We start from the raw sequence: 16,959 nt of genomic DNA on the forward strand, positions 1-16,959 counted from the left end.
ATAGTGTCTCAGAATTAGAGGAGGTTAAGGGTCATTATATTCCTTAGCTAAATCCATCAACTCGTGAAAAGTTTTAGTATCTGGTGCATCCCAGTAGGCTATGTTTCTCATAACCAAAAAAGCTGCATGTCCACATGCTGTCAGGAGAATTATTCATTGCTGTTCATCTGCCACAATATAATTTGCCCAGAAACAATAACATGTTCTTCCCATATACTGGGCACAGTCTTTGACAGAAGGATTGAACAAGTCAAGCTTTCGAAACAGCGACATGATGCCAGAAATGCATACCCCAGTTCAAAGACAACTGTTGCGAGTGAATCGCTTCAGGCGTGTTTTTCTTTCATTGCTGCTGAAACAACCCCAAGTAGGCTGGTAGCCTGTCACCAACTCACCTTTAATTTACACACAAATAATACTGACCCAGCTAGTACAGAGCCAGCTCCTATAGTGAGTAGAACCCCTGACAGAGATAATGGGAACTGCAGATGCTGGAGAATTCCAAGATAATAAAATGTGAGGCTGGATGAACACAGCAGGCCAAGCAGCATCTCAGGAGCACAAAAGCTGACATTTCGGGCCTAGACCGTTATATCTGTCAGCTAGGACTGCCTGATTGGACCAGGTTAACAACCCCAATCAGGGAAGTCATATTGTATGAGATCCACTTGGTTGACCTCGTTCTAATCACGACATTATGAAATGAAATACAGTGGGTGTCCAAAAAGACAGGGCGGGGGGGGGGAGTTGTTGGTGGTGGAGGGGCTCCAGGTGCACAGATTTTTAAAAATGTCGTGAACAGGTGCAGAATAAAATCAAGGAAGTTATTGGAATGCTGGTCTCGTAAATCTAGAGGACTGCAGCACCAGGGTAAAGAAGTTATGTTGCAGTTACACAAAACCCTGGTTAGCCCCCACTTGGAGTACTGTGAGCAGATCTAGGCACCTTAGGATTGATGTATATTGGCCTTGGACAGAGTACGACATATGTTGACAGGAATGGCACCTGGACTTCAGGGGTAAGTAATGAGGAGAGATTACACAATTTATGCCTGTTTTCTCTAGAATTTATAAATTTAAAGGGTGATCTGATTGAAGACTTCAAGGTGTTAACAGGAAAAGACAGGGAAAATAAAGATAAACTATTTCCACTGCTTGGGGATTATAGAACTGGGGGACATAGTCCAAGATTTAGGGCCAGACATTCAGCAGAGATGATAGGATGCAGTTCGACATACAAAGGGAGGTAGACGTTTGGAACTTGCTTCCATAAACAGCAGACAATGCTGGATCAGTTGTTATTTTTAAATCTGATATTGATAATTTTTTTGTTAAGCAAAGGTATTAATGGAAATGGGCCAAAGGCAGATGGAATTCATCCAAAGATCAATCATGATCTCACTGAATAGTAGGATAGCCTGCTCCAATGTGTCTGATGTGCCTATGTGTGTGTCACTGGTAAAGTCAGAATTTGTTGTCCATCTCTAATTGTCCTGAACTACATGGCTCATTAGAGCCATTTCCTTGTAAAAGGATAGTTAAGAGTCACCCATATTGTTGTCGGTCAAAATTCACATGTCGGATAGACCAGATAAAGATGGTAAATTTCCTTCCTTGGAGGTCATTAATTAACCAGGTAAGATTTAGAAAAATACTTTGTGGTCACCGTTATTGAGCTTTATATTCCAGATTTAGCCACTAAATTTCCACCAGATGTTCTAGTTAGATTTGAACTTTTGTCCCTAAGAGTTTTGGTGTCTGGAATTTTAGTCCAGTCACATACCAGCATCTCTCTTTTATGTTAAAACTGGAATCCTGTTTTCATGACTTGCCCCAATATCTACACACCTTCAATGATTTGCACAGAAAAATCCCAAGGTCCCTCTGTTTCTACATGCCCTTTTAAAATTGTATGCTTTATGTTACCATTGCCTGTTCGTAAGATCTAAGACCAGTAGGGATAAGAGCAGAATTAGGCCATTCAGCTCATTCAGTCTGCTTTGCCATTCAAGAAGAACATTTGCCTGCTTTTCCCCCAGAACTGTTGAATTCCTTTCCAATTAAAATTCTGTCAATCTTAGTCTTGAGCATACTAAATACTAAATGAGTCAGCCTCTGCAGAAAAGAATTCCATAGGTTTACTGGACTCAGAGTGCAAACTCCTCCTCATATCTGTCTTAAATGTGCACCCCATTGTTCTGAAATTTTGCCCTTTGGTCTTTGACTCTGCCAGGAGGAAAAACAACCTTTCCGCATCTACCTTGTCAAGCTCTGTAAGAATTTTGTATGTCTCAGTAAGATCACCTTTCTCTCCTCTAAATGCCAATGAGTACAGGCCCAACCTACTAAACTTCTCCTCATAAACTTGTCCCACTATACCAGGCATCTACCATGTAAACCTTCTCTGAACAGCCTCCGAGGTCAGTATATCTTTCCTTAGACAAGAGACCCTAAACTTTTCACAGTATTACAGCTGTGGTCTGACTAGCTGTGTACTTTTAGCAAAACTTCCCTATTTTTATATGAACTATCTTTGAAAGAAAAGGCAAATATCCCATTTGCATCTCCTATCATCCTTGAATGCTGGCGTCTTGTGATTCATACGAGGACTCCCAAATCCCACTGTTCTGTAGCTTTCTGCATTCTTTCTCCATTTAAATAATATTCTGTTCCTCTTTTCTTCATGCCAAAGCACACACCTCATATCTCTCTGCATTATATTCTATCGGCTGAGATTTTGCCCGTTCACTTAACCTGTCTACATCCTTTCAGTATATGCCCTCCCACCTATTTTTGTGCCATCACAAATTTGATGACAGTACATTCATCCAATTCATTAATATTTATTGTCAATAATTATGTACAGCACTGATCCCTATGGCACTCCACAAGTTACAGGTTGCCACCCTGAGAAAACCCCTTTAATCCAACTCTCTATATTCTATTAATTAGCCAATCCTGTATCCATGCTAATATACCACCTACACCAAGGGCTGTAATTGTATTAAGTAGCCTAATGTCCGCTACCTTGTCAAATGCCTTCTGAAAGTCCAAATCTGTTTATATTCACTGCTTCCCCTTTATCTGTCCTGCTTGTTACCTCCACAAAATAATTCCAGTAAATTTGTCAGGCATGATTTCTTCTTTGTGGAGCCACACTTACCTGTTTAATCTTATTATGTATTTCTAAATGCTCTGTCACTAAATCCTTTATAATACTCTAACACTTTCCCAATAATAGCCATTCAGCTAACTGGCTTACAGTTAGCTGTTTATTTGTCTCCTTCAGTCATTAAATAAAGGTATTACATTGACAGCTTTCCAAATCTCGGGCTTTTCAAGAATCTGAGGATTCCTGGAATGTTATTGTCAGTGCATCCATTATCTCTGTACCTATTTCCTTTAATGTCCTACGATGCAAACTTTTTTTTTAAATTGACCTATCAGGAACACACCTCTGGAGCAGGTCGGGCTTGAATCCAGGCCTTCTGAGCCAGAGGTAGAGACACTACCACTACACAACACAAGCTACCTGGGTCTGCTTTTTTTAATTTCCAGTAGTGCTCTTTTGTTTTTTTTCAATTGCCAAATCACTGTGATATTTTCATTCTTGTTACAAACTACTAACCGCTACCAAGAATCACCCCTGCAGTCGATTAGATATTTACATGCAAAGCCTGTTCAGAGCAATGAAAACCATTGAAAATGAAGGAGAGGTATAGAGAGTGAGGAGGGGCTAAATCAAAATGGAGTTGGACATAATCACATCCATGGCGGTACCCAACTCTCCGTAAAGGCATTGAGAGTATTCGTGGGCAAGGTGTGTTCTCTGTCCAAGGACACACACCCGCTTTACGAATTTTCCTAATCAACCTGTTCAGAGCTGTTATTACACACACCTCTGGAGTTGGTGGGATTTTTTGAAACTAGGTCACCTGGCTCAGAGGTAAGGATACTACAATTGTCTGTAAGATCTTGAGGTCTGCTTTATTTATTTATTAAATCAACCTGTTCAGGGATGTTATGACTCACCTCTGGAGCAAGTAGGACTTCTGACTCAGAAATAGGGAAATAACCACAACAACTGCATCACAAGAGTCATCTGGGTCTGCTTAACGAAGGGTTTAGGTGGTGAGTTCGAGCAGGGCAGGGCAGGCCGTTCCTGTTACTAGGGGAACTCAGACTCAATGAGCTCCACAAAGAGATGAGAGATACCCCATGGACTTGGAGGGGTTATCACAGTTATCAGGGATTAATGTACTCCCATTGTTACATGCCCTCATCATTTCCTGATATATTCTCTGTCCCATTGTATAGTTAATGTTAGGCAGCCTACAAAGTAATCATGCCAGAGTTCTCCTGCCCTTCCTATTTCTTATGTTTATATGGATTCCATGTCTTCCTGTCCAAATCCTATCTTGATATTGTACATGTTCGATCCCATGCCAACAATACCGGACCAAGGATCTGACAGCTGCTCCTGAGTTCACAGGCTTTCTTGTAAATTTCTTATGGTTATTATATATCAGAAGCAAAACTTGTTACATTTTCAATCTTTTTCTGGAACTTTTATAGTCCCAAACAAAATACACAAAAAAAGGCAAAGGGAAAATTTCATTTTCAAATGGAGTTTGTGTGGGAGACGCCTCCATGTGTTTGTCGAGTGTCGATGGAGAGGGACTTTTTCAAATTTTAAAATTTCAGCAAAAAAGCAATAAAAGTGTACGTGAAGGAGCGATTACATTTACGTCACAAAGAAGGAGAGTTTTTTTACAAACAGCATTTGTGTGGGAGAGGCCTCCAAGGGTTTGTTGAGTTTTGATCTGGGGAAGCTCTTTTTTAGTTTGAAACTTCATACTTCAAACAAAATTTACTCAAACAAAATACAGAAAGGAGGAGAGATTGTTTTACATATGGAGCTTGTGGAGATACGTACACATGGATGGCTTTTTTTAAAATCTGGAGATTGAAAGGTCACAGTTGGGGGACTTGAGGAGGAGGCAGTTTTTCCCGACTGTTTCAGCTAAATACATTTTATTTAAATTTTTTAAAAATCTTTTCCATGATTAACATTAAAATCTGTAGGTAAGGAAAGGTAGTTTGTTTTTATACATATTGACGGCTTCTTCTTTTGAATGCCCTCAGTGACATTAAACTTAAAGAGACACAAAGTGTGATGACTAGTCGATTTAAAGAAGTGATTACGCATATGATCATTCAGATAAATGGGTGACTGTCAGGAAAGGTAAGAAGGTAGTTCAGAAGTCTTCTACGGCGATTCCTCTCTCAAACAGATATTCCATTTTGGGTACTTGTTGAAGGGGATCGTCTCTCTGCGAAAAACAGAAGTAACAGTCAGATCTTGGGCGGTAAGAATGAATCTTATGTTAGACTGGGTTTGTTAAGATTTAAAGGATAATTGTTATAGGGAAGTCTCCTGTCAGGGGCACAGACAGGAGATTCTGTGGCAGTGAGCATGAATCTAGGACAGCATGTTGCTAACCCAGTGCCAGGGTTAAGGGATCTCATAGACATCCTATAAGTACATTACAAGCAAAATAGCACGAGAGAGAGAGGACAGCCCCTTCAAGATCGATGAGATCGTCTTTGTGTCGAACCTCAGGAACTGGGAAATATATTAAATGAATATTCACATCAGTTTTCATTGTGGAGAAAGAAATGGATGTTAGACAACTCAGGGAAATAAATATTGATGTTTTGAAAATAGTTCACATTACAGGAGAGGAAGTGCTAGAGGTCTTACAAAACATATAGGTGGATAAATCTCCAGGATCTGATCAAGTATATCCTAGAATGTGTGAGAAGTTAGGGAGGGAATTGCAGGGCCCCCTAGCAGAAATATTTGTATCACCTATAACCACAGGTGAGGCGCCAGAGGACTAGAAGGTGGCTAATGTTGTTCAGTGTTATTTAAGAAAGGCTGTAAGGGGAAGCCTGGGAAATATTGACCTGTGAGTCTGACATTGGTGGTGACTAGGTTGTTGAAAGTAATTCTAAAGATAGGATTTCTGTGCATTTGGAGAGGCAAGGAATGTTTGGGGTAGTCAGCATGGTTTTCTGTCAGGGAAATCATCTCTCACAAACTTGATTGAGCTGGAGGAAATAATGAAAACTATCGATTAAGGGCAGAGGAGTAGGTACTGTTTACTTGGATCTTTGTAAAGCTTTTGATAAGGTTCTGCTTAGTAGACAAATTAGACAAGTTCGACTACATGGGATTCATGCTGAGCTTGTCACTTGGATACAAAATTGGCTTTACACAAGGAGACAGAGGATAGAGGTGCAGGGTTGTTTTTCTGACTGGAGGCCTGTAACCAGTGGTGTTCCACAGGGATTGGTACTGGGTTCACTTTTGTTTGTCATTTGTATAAATAACTTGGATGAGAACAGGAGGCATGGTTATTAAGTTTGCAGATGAAACCAAAATTGGTGGTGCAATGGAGAATGAATGTTATCTAAGATTTAAAAGAGATCAGTTGGGTCAAAGGGCTGAGGAGTGGCAGACAGAGTTTAATTTGGATAAATGTGAGATATTGCATTTTGGTAAAACAAACAAGGGCAGAACTTATACAATTAATAGAGCTGTGGGTGGTGTTGTAGAACTGGGAGACCTCGGGGGTTAACGTGCATAATTATTTGAAATTCGCATCAGCGGTAGACAGGGAGTTAAGGCGGCGTTCAGCATGCTAGCCTTTATTGCCCAGATCTTTGGGAATTGGAGTTGTGACATCTTATCAAGGTTGTACAGGACATTGGGGAGTCCTCTTCTATAGTACTGCATGCAGTTCTGGTCACTCTGTCATAGGAAGGATATGATTAAATTGGAGAGGGTTCAGAAAAGATTTACCAGGACATTGCGAGGAGTGGAGGGTTTGAGTTATAAAAATAGCCTGAAACTTTTTTCACTGGAGCATAGGACGTTGAGGGATGAGCTTATGGTGGTTTATAAAATCATAACGAGCATAGATAAGGTGGACATCAAATGTCTTTTCCCTAAGTTGGGGGAGTTCAAAACTATAGGGAATACTTTTAAGGTGAGAGGAGAAAAACTTAGAAAGGACATGTGAGGCAACTTTTTTTTTTACACAGAGTGGTTAGTGTGTGGAATGACCTGGCATAGAAAGTGATTGGTAGATGCAGGTACACTTCTACCGTTTAAAAGACATCTGGACCAGGACATGAGTAAGGAAGGTTTGGAAGGAAATGGACCAAATAAAGGTAGGTGGGACTAGTTTAGTTTGGGAACATGGTCGCAATGGACTGGTTAGACCAAAGGGCCTGTGTCCATACCATATGATTTTCAATAAACACGCTTTTCTTCCAGCTTGTCTTTTTGAAAAGTCTGATATCCCTGAATTTTAGCTCCTAGCTTTTACCTCGTTGTAACTAAGCTCATTTAGCAACACAACCAGTAGAATTTCAATTCCTGTCCTGACTGAGGTAGACACAGAACCCCTTTCATCACCTTTCTGCATGTTTGATGAATATTGGGCAAGCTTTACATCAAATGGTCTCTCTCTGATAGAGAGAGCTATTATGGTGACTTGTGGAGTATGGCTCATTATTCATTTACCTCCCACATTCTTCCAATAAAAACGATTACACTACACACTTGCATTCCAGCAGCCCTTGTCCATCCTACTGAAAGCTCTCACCAACCTCAGTTGCTTCAGTCATCTGCCCATTCTTCTGCGTTGGAAATAGTCTAACGTTTTACCATGAAAAAGTTCACCTTTGATAACCTGACTCTAATTTCGGAATTAAATAACCTGTTGTGTGTCTATCTACTTTGTACCATGTGTACCCAAAGGAGGGATCGTCTGGTGCAGGAGCAGTTCCCTATTGTAGTGTTCAACTCCCATCTGCTCCGAAGGTATGGTTATAACACATCTGAATAGGTTGGTCGAAAATGTAAATACTGATTTAATGGCGCACTGGGAGCGTTCTTACCTCTGTTCAAGTACATGTTCAAGTTCCACCTGCTCCTGAGCTGCATCAGAAGATGCCTTAACTGCGTGGCTAAAAATATTTGTACAGCCAAGCAGCAACGGAGAGTGACAATAAAGTTGGTTTTGTTTAAAGTGCCATCAAGCAAGTCCTTGGCAACGGTCGTAAAGTAGCGGCTAGTTGCCGTTAGCAACGGGGAAGATGGCGGCTGTGGAAGAGGAGGAGGTGGTTGAGGCCGAGCAGGCGGCTGCCACATGTCAAGCGCTGAGCCGCCACATTAACTGTCTGAGCAACGACAGCAAGAGTTCTCGACGCCGGGCATTGGAGTGTATCCGCGCTGGGACGGTGGAGCAGAAGCAGCTGTCTAGCGGGGTCCAACAGCGCCTGTTGACCTCCCTCCTGCGGCCTCTCCTCCGCTCCCTCTCCGATCCGGCCGAACGCTGCCGGGAGCTGGCCGCACTCACCCTCGCCGACTTTGTACGGGCCGTGCCCCGGCCCCACGAGGCCCTGCCTCAGCTCATCCCCGCCGTGGTGCAGCGCTTGGGCCAGCAGGAGATCACCGAGCCGGCTGAGGAGCTGCGCCTGACCCTGCTGCAGTTGTTGGTGCTGACCGTCGAGGTGTGCGGTCGGCAGCTGGCATCCTACCTGGAGGACATGGTCAGGATCCTGCAAAGAACCATCGTGGACCCTTTCCCAGAGGTTAAGAAGAAGAGCTGCGAGTGCGCGGCCAAGTATGCGAAATGCACCCCCGGTAAGTGCAGAGTTTGCCCACTTTCACCATGCTCAGGAATAGCAACATTGTGGATTGCCCTTGTCAGCTTCGATGCTGGTGAAACTTCTTGAGACGGTTACACCTCCTAACACGCAGGATGTTACCGAGAACTACTCAATGTTTTGATATACCACACCCCCCATCAAACCCGCAACATGCAGTATTTAGAGACAATGAGAACTGCAGATGCTTGAGAATCCGAGATAACAAGTTGTATTCCACCCCCTATTCCCAACTCCTTCGCCTCCGCCACATCTGCTCCCAGGATGAGGCATTCCACTCCCGTACATCCCAGATGTCCTCGTTCTTCAAGGACCGCAACTCTTCTTCACCCCCCCCCCCCCCCCCCCCCGCAGTGATCAGGAACGCCCTCGATCGTGTCTCCCGCATTTCCCGCAGCTCATCCCTAACAGCCCGTCCCCGCAAAAGCCGCCAAAAGAGAATCCCCCTGGTCCTCACATATCACCCCAGCAACCCCTGCATACAACGCATCATCCTCCGACACTTCCACCATCTACAATCCAACCCCACCACCAAAGACATTCTTCCATCCCCACCCTTGCCTGTCTTCCGGAGAGACCACTCTCTCCGGGACTCCCTTGTCTGCTCCACACTCCCCTCCAACCCCACCACACCTGGCACTTTCCCCTGCAACCACAGGAAGTGCTACACTTGCCTCCACACCTTCTTCCTCACCCCCATCCCAGGCCCCAAAATGACTTTCTACATCAAGCAGATGTTCACTTGCACATCTGCTAATGTAGTATACTGCATCTGCCGTACCTGTTGTGTCTTCCCCTACATTGGGGAAACCAAGCGGAGGCTTGGGGATCGCTTTGCAGAACACCGACGCTCGGTTCGCAGTAAACAGCTGCACCTCTCAGTTGCGAACCATTTTAACTCCCCCTCCCATTCCTCAAACGAGGTGACACTAAGCCACGTGAGAATATTAGGACAGATGACGAAAAATAAAGAGGAAAGAAATGGGTTTTAATTTTAGGAAAGGGCAAAATTCCTGATTCCTGTAGGCATGGCTACCAGTGGCGTGCTACAATCACACGGAAGACAAAATTCCCTTAAGTCTCACTCTGATCTCTGACTATCATCCAATGCAATAAGTGCACATGTGGGCTTGCTGTTTTCTTCCCTCGCTCTGCTACTACTCTTCTTTCCAAATTGCTAGCCAATTGTCCCACTCTTCCCATTCAACTGGAGCTTTCTGAGATCTGAAGAATTCTTCCCAGGCTTGAAATGTTAGGCCTGTTTAACACAGATGCTGCCAGATCTACTGTATTTGTGCTTGTGACTGAATTTTGATCTGGTCAACAATTGCCAGCTCTGACATACCACGTTAAAAATTACTGTGTATCTCTCTCTGTCTTTTGTCAAAACTGTTTAATTTTCCAGGCAACTCAAAGTTCATTTTGCTCACTGCTAACTTCTTGAAGTCCCTTTCCTCCGATCTCGCCACCTCCAGTCCAATTACAGAAGTGGAGTCTTATGAACTTCTTCTTAAAAGATTGAGACGAATGGTAGAGCTACGAGTTTTTCCTTTCATTACAGTTTGCTTCGAACATTGTGATTAAACCCATCATTTACCTTTTTTCTTATTGCTCCTTCTCCCCTAACCCTCTCAACATTTATCTGCTGTAGGAGATCAACTTTCTGCTATGTCTCTTCTGATTGTCATACCAGTCAAATTCCTTTGCTGACTCTTAGTTGAGTAATGCATTAATTGTTCCCATTGTTTGGAAACAGTCATCTCAATCTTTTTTTTGCAATAAAAAAATCCAATCATTTGTCCAAAACTTTTTCTCTATCTCTCACTTGCAGCATTAAGAAGGCTCTGATCACAAATTTTGTTCACTCTGTCATGTTTGACATTGTGGACCACACCATCCTCCTCTGCTACTTCTTATTTATCATTTTTTAAAGGCCACATTCGTGTGGTTACACTGCAGCTTGTCTGAATGCAGCCGAACATCTATAGCAGTGATATTTGTTCTTGCCCAACACTTGCATTCCAGATCTACCTCGATTCATGTCATGATGCCTTTCTTCTCTCTACCGCATCTTCTTGGCGATGTTGTCTGCAGACCCGGATTCAACTTACCCATGTGTTTGTGAAGACACCTCGCTCTGACATAAATAACAGTTGCATCATAATCCCTCCTTAATCACAATCCCTCAAAAGGCCTTCCTCAGTTGTAGGGTCTGCTGGATTTAGACTTAGTAGGTTCCTCACTCATCCTTCTTTTAGCGGCAAAATTTCTTCTTGGTCTTCCTGCCTTTCTATTCTATGGAAGTGACTTCCACGTCGAGGGTTGTAAACCCTGATAGTCTTCTATAATTCTGTGTGAATGCTTGTGTAGTAATTTAAAATCAGACCAAATAGAGATGTAGAGACACCAGTCTGTTATTTGAGCCTTTTAGCATATACAAATGTGTTGGAGGGTGCTGAGAATGGAACATCCTGAAGAAAGCTCTGTTAGCGTGAGTGGAGGAGCAACAGGGCAGATATTTTGATTTGAACTATAGTTGAAACCATGGGAGGGAAATTACGTACAGGTAGGCCACAGGAGTCATTTTCATTTTTGAAGTAGTCGAGTGGTAGGTTGAGCTTGAGCCATCAGAAGGTAAATCCACAAAATGGAGATGTATCTTCAAATGTTAAACATTTTGTTCTTCTGTGTCTGGATAGTATAGGCTTGATTGCCTCTTTCCCCCCCCCCGCCCCCCTCACCATCTTCAGATAACTGAAGATTAATATTAATATTTACTGTTTAGCATCATAGTTTTTCTGCTGTTATTGCCTGCTGTTCTATTGATGGGGCATTTTAAGTGTGGAATATAATATTCTTAGATCTCTTTTAGTTTCATTCAACATAGTTAGTCTTAATACTGACTTGTAGCTCGAAGCAGGTAAAATCAAAGCATTTGGTATAGAAAGGTGTTCACGTTCTTTAAAGTGCATTCATTTTAAGAACACTGAATTATCAAGGGAAATGTGCCCCCATGTTGACATTTGATGATTATTGCACACTGCAAAGAGGGTACAAAATAATAACACAGATTAACTGCGTTAAAGAAATTCAGAAAACTCTGAACATACTTAACTGATCTTCCAGCAGCTTTGGCAGGGGAAATAATCAACATCTTAGATTGGTGACTATTCAAAAGAACTTTGAAGGTTTGACAAACTGAATGGTCAACTTTGATTCTCTCTCCAAGGATACCGTCATATTTGCTATCTATTTGCAGCATTTACTTTTTTCAATTTCTAGCATCCCACATATTTTGTTTTTCATTTTGAAAGAACGTTCTCATAAGATTGTGTTATGATGTGAAATAAACATTGCATCAAACATACAATTCATACGTATCTTGAGAGGCTTTCCAAACTTATTCAATTGGTGCTGACATAATTGCACTATAATTCACTTTTGGAAATAGGCAGTTCACCCAGTCACTGATGTGAAAATTCAAGGAGGTGACTGTTGACAAAGCTGTTTCACAACCAGTAGCGAAGCCTCTCAGTTCTTACTGGTGCCGCAGCCAATACTATGCTTCCAAGGCCTTGGTTTTCTGCCCTCTGAGACTCTGAAAAGAGTGTGGCTTGGCACAATGTTGTTTGCCTGCCTTGAGAAAGTTTGATAGCAATTTTCTTTCTTAACTGGGACAAACTTCACAATTTTGCCAGAGAAATTTAATTCCAAGCATTAGAGCATTAAGCCCTAGAGAACATTTTTTTCTAACCTATTAACTGTTATTACAATGGTTGATTATAACCTGTGGACTTGTGCCAGTAAAATGGCAATGCAGTGCTGGTTCTATGCTGGCTTCGTTCAGCTGTCTGCAAAGGCATGGCAAATGTAAAACATCCTGTCACATCCCTATGAGACTTCTGGCAGCAAATTTATTTTGACTGCTTACGTAGCATTTGGAATATGGGCCAGGTGGATCTCACTGACTATGAGATCCTTGATCAGAGAGATTCAGAGTCTTCTCATTCTAGGGACTGGCTCTGAGCTGGCTGGTTAGAGCCCATGTACAATGCACTTATAAATAAAGGGTGACTTGTGACAGGCCTTTGTGCAGTCATTTCAGTGATGAAGAGAGAAAATAGTATACTTATGAAGAAAATTTACTCACAACAGTTGTCTTTGAGTTGGGGTAAACATTCTGGCATCACACCTTTATTTGGGAAGCTGGATTCGTTTGATCTTGCTGTCAAAGACTGGGATAGTTTGTGGAATGAATGTGTTTATTTTTTCTGGGCAAACAACATTGGGGCAGATGAAAAACAATAAGCAGTTCTTCTGACTGCTTGCAGATCTGCAGCATTTTCGGTTTTTAGGAGTCTAACTCCTTAAGTCGCCAGATACTAAAAACTTTCAAGAGTTGATGAATTTAGCTGAGGAATATTATGACCCCTAGCCTCCCCTAATTCTGAGGCATGGTTTGAGAACCAGGGGAATCTGTATCAGTGTGTTATCAAGGTTAAGATGACTGGCAGAGACATATGTATTGAATTAACGTTGAATGAGATGCTGAGAGACTGTTTGGTATGCTGGATTAATGTTGTAACCATGCACCTACTAGCTGAAGCCCAAGTGGACTTCAGGCAGGTAGTACAACTCGCTTTGTCATTAGAAAATGAAGCATGTGAGTTACAGGGTATGTCAATGGAAGTGGACACTCTCATCTGTCCGATTGAGCTTGGGGAATACAACTTGAATGTAGAGAAGTGCAAAGCCTCACATAGTGCATATTACTGTAGGGAGCAACAGTGATTGTGTCGAGTAAAGGTCACCGCCAGCTACTGGCTGAACTTCAGGGTTGTCTTGGAGTTTCCAAAATGAAACTGTTGTCAAGAAGTTACATCTGGTGGTCAGGATTAGACATTAACATATCTATCTGTGTTGTTGGGGTAGTGTCCAGAGTGCCAACATGGACAAAAATTACTGCGTAACACCCTCACATTAATGCGAATGGCCAGGTCTCGGTAATCCTGGACCTGTCGTGATCTTAACAGTCCTAGTCACTGTAGATGTCAATTCAAACTGATTGGAAGTGCATAGACTTGATTTGGCAAACCCAGGGATGATTGAAAAGCTGTGAGCACATTTGCAATGCACACAGTCCCAGAAATATTGGTCAGAGACAACGGGACATCATTTACCAGCAGGGATTTCAAGTATTTCGGAAAGTCAAATGGCATTCGGCATGTTTGGATAGCTCTGTCATCTAATGCTCTGGCAGAAACTGCAGTCTGAATGTTGAAGGCAGGTTTACAGATACAGCCTACAGCATCACTTGATACCAAACTGTCCCAGTTCCTATTTGATTATGGGACCAGCCCGCACACAACAGGGATAGTTCCAACAAAATTGCTGATAGGTAGAAGAATCCGCACCAGGTTAAATCCGATATTCCCTGACCTGAGACAACAGAATGTGGATGCCTCCTCAAAGCAAGAGAGACAATTTAATTCAGGAAATGAATTTTGGTGTTGTAAATGGTCCTTCATGGGCATGAAACGAGATTGCATGAGGTCAGGTCCCATGACATTCAAAGTTAAGGAATGTGAGACGTCCTGAACAAATAAGTAGATCACCTGAAAGCTGCTACCTCGCAAACAGGGCTGAAGAAAAACGTACCTGACCCCTGGTAGCCCAGGTAGCCCCAAGCCCCTGTGGAGGCTGTCACAAACCATGGTTCTCCTCGCTCTGTCCAGTGTTGAAGAAACCTCAGAGCCTGAGATTGATGCAGCCTTAATACTGTTCCTGCCTGAAGAAGAGAAGGAGGAAACTCTCCCAGGATGCTCCAGGCATGAGAGCCAGGTTATGGTCTGGTACACGCTGCCTGAGTCCAAATCAGAGATGGAGGAACCAGACCTGGGCCAAAAAATTTCCAGGAGAAGCTACAAGAAAAGGAGCACACCTACATCCCATGGATCCGGAGTGGAGGAGGGTGTAGCAATTGGAACAAGGGCCAGGTGGATCTCATTGACTGAGGTCCCTGATCGGGGTCACCTTGGGCCAATCAGCAAGCTATGGCTGACCAATATAAACAGGAGTGTCAGGGGTTCTGTTCACACTAGGAGCTAGCTCTATGCTAGGTATCCACTATGCACATTTAAATAAAGGGTAACTTGATGACTAGATGTCTGTGCAATTATTCCAACTTAGAAAGGTGATTCTTTGCATTTGTGAAATTAAAATTCATGTACTGCAAAATTATCTTTAATGATGAGTCTGTACATGTTTTTAATTAACTCTGTTGCCAGGACCTAGAGGTGCCACATCGGAGGGACTTCAAGTGAGTGAATTTATAATGGCTTTTCTACCTTTTAATTCACAAGTCACAAAAGGATTCTGTTTTGACTCTGCCAGGTTTTGTCTCAGTTGTAATAGGGTGGTTTGATGCCAAAAAAGTGCTGTTAAATTTTTGAAAAGTGCTCAGCCCATTGACATACTGCAAGTGAAACTTAGTCCATTCATTGGAAGTGGACTAGTATGTTTATGAAGGAGTTCAGTTTTAGTCATCTTAATTGTGAAAAAAAGTGTTTTATTTTAAGAAATCTGCTGCAAGTCTCAGTTAACCTCAGCAGAAATAAACAATAGTGCTGACAAAACTGAAATTTGTTTTCTGGTCAGACATTGAAAGGAAATCCTCTTTTCCCTTCACTCTATTAAATGCTGAATAAGATTATAAATAAGTCTTGTATATAATGACTTGTGAATAAAATTGGATTATGTTCACTCAGTTTTTACCTTTTTCCAGCAACTTTTCATATGCAGTCCGAATCTTTAATAAAACCGCTGATGCAGACCATATCTCACCAGCATTCAAAGGTCCGTGTGGCAGTCATACAGGCAACAGGAACAGTCATTCAGCATGGCAATGGAAAATCTGTTGATGATGTTCTCTCTCATCTGGCACAACGACTTTTTGATGATGCACCACTGGTGAGAGAAATTCTATCGTGTTGGTTTTCATCATTTAAATAATGTAGCTATTATTTATGTCAATAAGTAAAATGTCTTCTTGCAAACTGGTTACAAACATTGCTCTACCTTGGAATGATATGGTACACTTTCCGCTTTACAAGCCTATCACAGGGCCAACAGCTTAAGCAAAGTATATTACTCAGTCGTGTTTTTAGCTTTGTTCCCAGTCACACAAAATTAAAGCCCTGTATTTTTTTTTTGAGTTTTTAAAACTTATTCATTAATGGGATGTGGTTGTTGTTGGTTGGCTAGCGTTTATTGATAAGGTGGTGGTGACGAGTTGCCTTATTGAACGACTGCATTTCTTGCTGCCAGGAGTATTTAACTTTTAAAAGTATCAGAATTTTAACTTGGTAACAGTTTAACAAATGCAAGATATTTCTAAACCCGGATGGTGTGAGATTTAGGGGAGATGTTGCAGTTGGTGGTGTTCCCACGTACCTGGACGGCACGAGTTGTTGTGAGAGTTCGTGGATTTGGAAGATGTTTTCAAAGGAGCCTTGGTGAGTTGCTACTGTGCTTCTTGTAGATGATGCACATTGTTGTAACTGTGCATTGATGGATATGAATATGAATGGGCTGCTATGACTTGGTCCTACTTATCTTGCTGAAAAATTAATTCAGTTAATGGAACACATTGGACATAGCTCTTATTGCATTTATGTTTTAGGCATATCTTCCCCCATTAAATTTCCTTGTCTCCAAAGTTTCACCATTTTCTTCTAGGATCTGTTTCCATGAATGCTCACCAGCCTTTCAAATGGTTACTTTGAAAAGGTTTACTTTGTTCAAGTTGATTGTCAACATGGCAATTTTGTTTGTGACAGAACAGCTCAGATCACTCCATGCTATCTTAAGTGCCCATGATTGCACATTGAAGGAAAAATACTCAGTTGGGATCTAAATAGCCAAACCTAAAGTTTTTGTTATTCTTCCAATGCACTAAACGGCACTGACAACAATTCTGGAATGCATTGAGACTGTCACAATTTTCCTTCTATGTTCTCATTTTTGATTTGGAACGGAGGGTTAAAGTTGAGAACTGAACTTCGAATATCAGCTTACTTTTGAAAAAGAAGTATTGCATTTTGGCAAAACAAACAAGGGCAAGACTCGCAGTTAAAAGTAGTGCCTTGGCTAGTGTTGTGAACAGAGAGATCTAGGGGTTAGGTACATATTCTTTGAAATTTGTGTCCCATGTAAATCG

General features: G+C 41.9%; 1 protein-coding gene and 1 long non-coding RNA gene across 2 annotated transcripts in view; one reads left to right on the plus strand and one right to left on the minus strand.

Moving 5' to 3' along the window:
* Positions 1 to 5,016: 5,016 nt before the first annotated feature.
* On the minus strand, positions 5,017 to 8,122 carry LOC125462384 (uncharacterized). The gene is made up of 2 exons (XR_007249653.1): positions 7,971 to 8,122; positions 5,017 to 5,332 (listed from the first exon to the last, which is right to left on the minus strand). It is a non-coding gene; the product is annotated as an uncharacterized LOC125462384 (long non-coding RNA).
* A 35-nt stretch (positions 8,123 to 8,157) lies between these two features.
* LOC125462383 (dynein axonemal assembly factor 5-like) overlaps positions 8,158 to 16,959 on the plus strand; it is a 105,624-nt gene continuing 96,822 nt past the window's right edge. The window contains exons 1-2 of the mRNA XM_048552399.2: positions 8,158 to 8,718; positions 15,526 to 15,710. Of these exons, the coding sequence (XP_048408356.1) occupies positions 8,169 to 8,718; positions 15,526 to 15,710 (735 nt within the window). The 5' untranslated portion in view covers positions 8,158 to 8,168. The remainder of the gene's footprint in view (positions 8,719 to 15,525; positions 15,711 to 16,959) is intronic.

This window comes from Stegostoma tigrinum, chromosome 23 (assembly GCF_030684315.1).
Source record: "Stegostoma tigrinum isolate sSteTig4 chromosome 23, sSteTig4.hap1, whole genome shotgun sequence".
NCBI classification, from domain to species: Eukaryota; Metazoa; Chordata; class Chondrichthyes; order Orectolobiformes; family Stegostomatidae; genus Stegostoma; species Stegostoma tigrinum.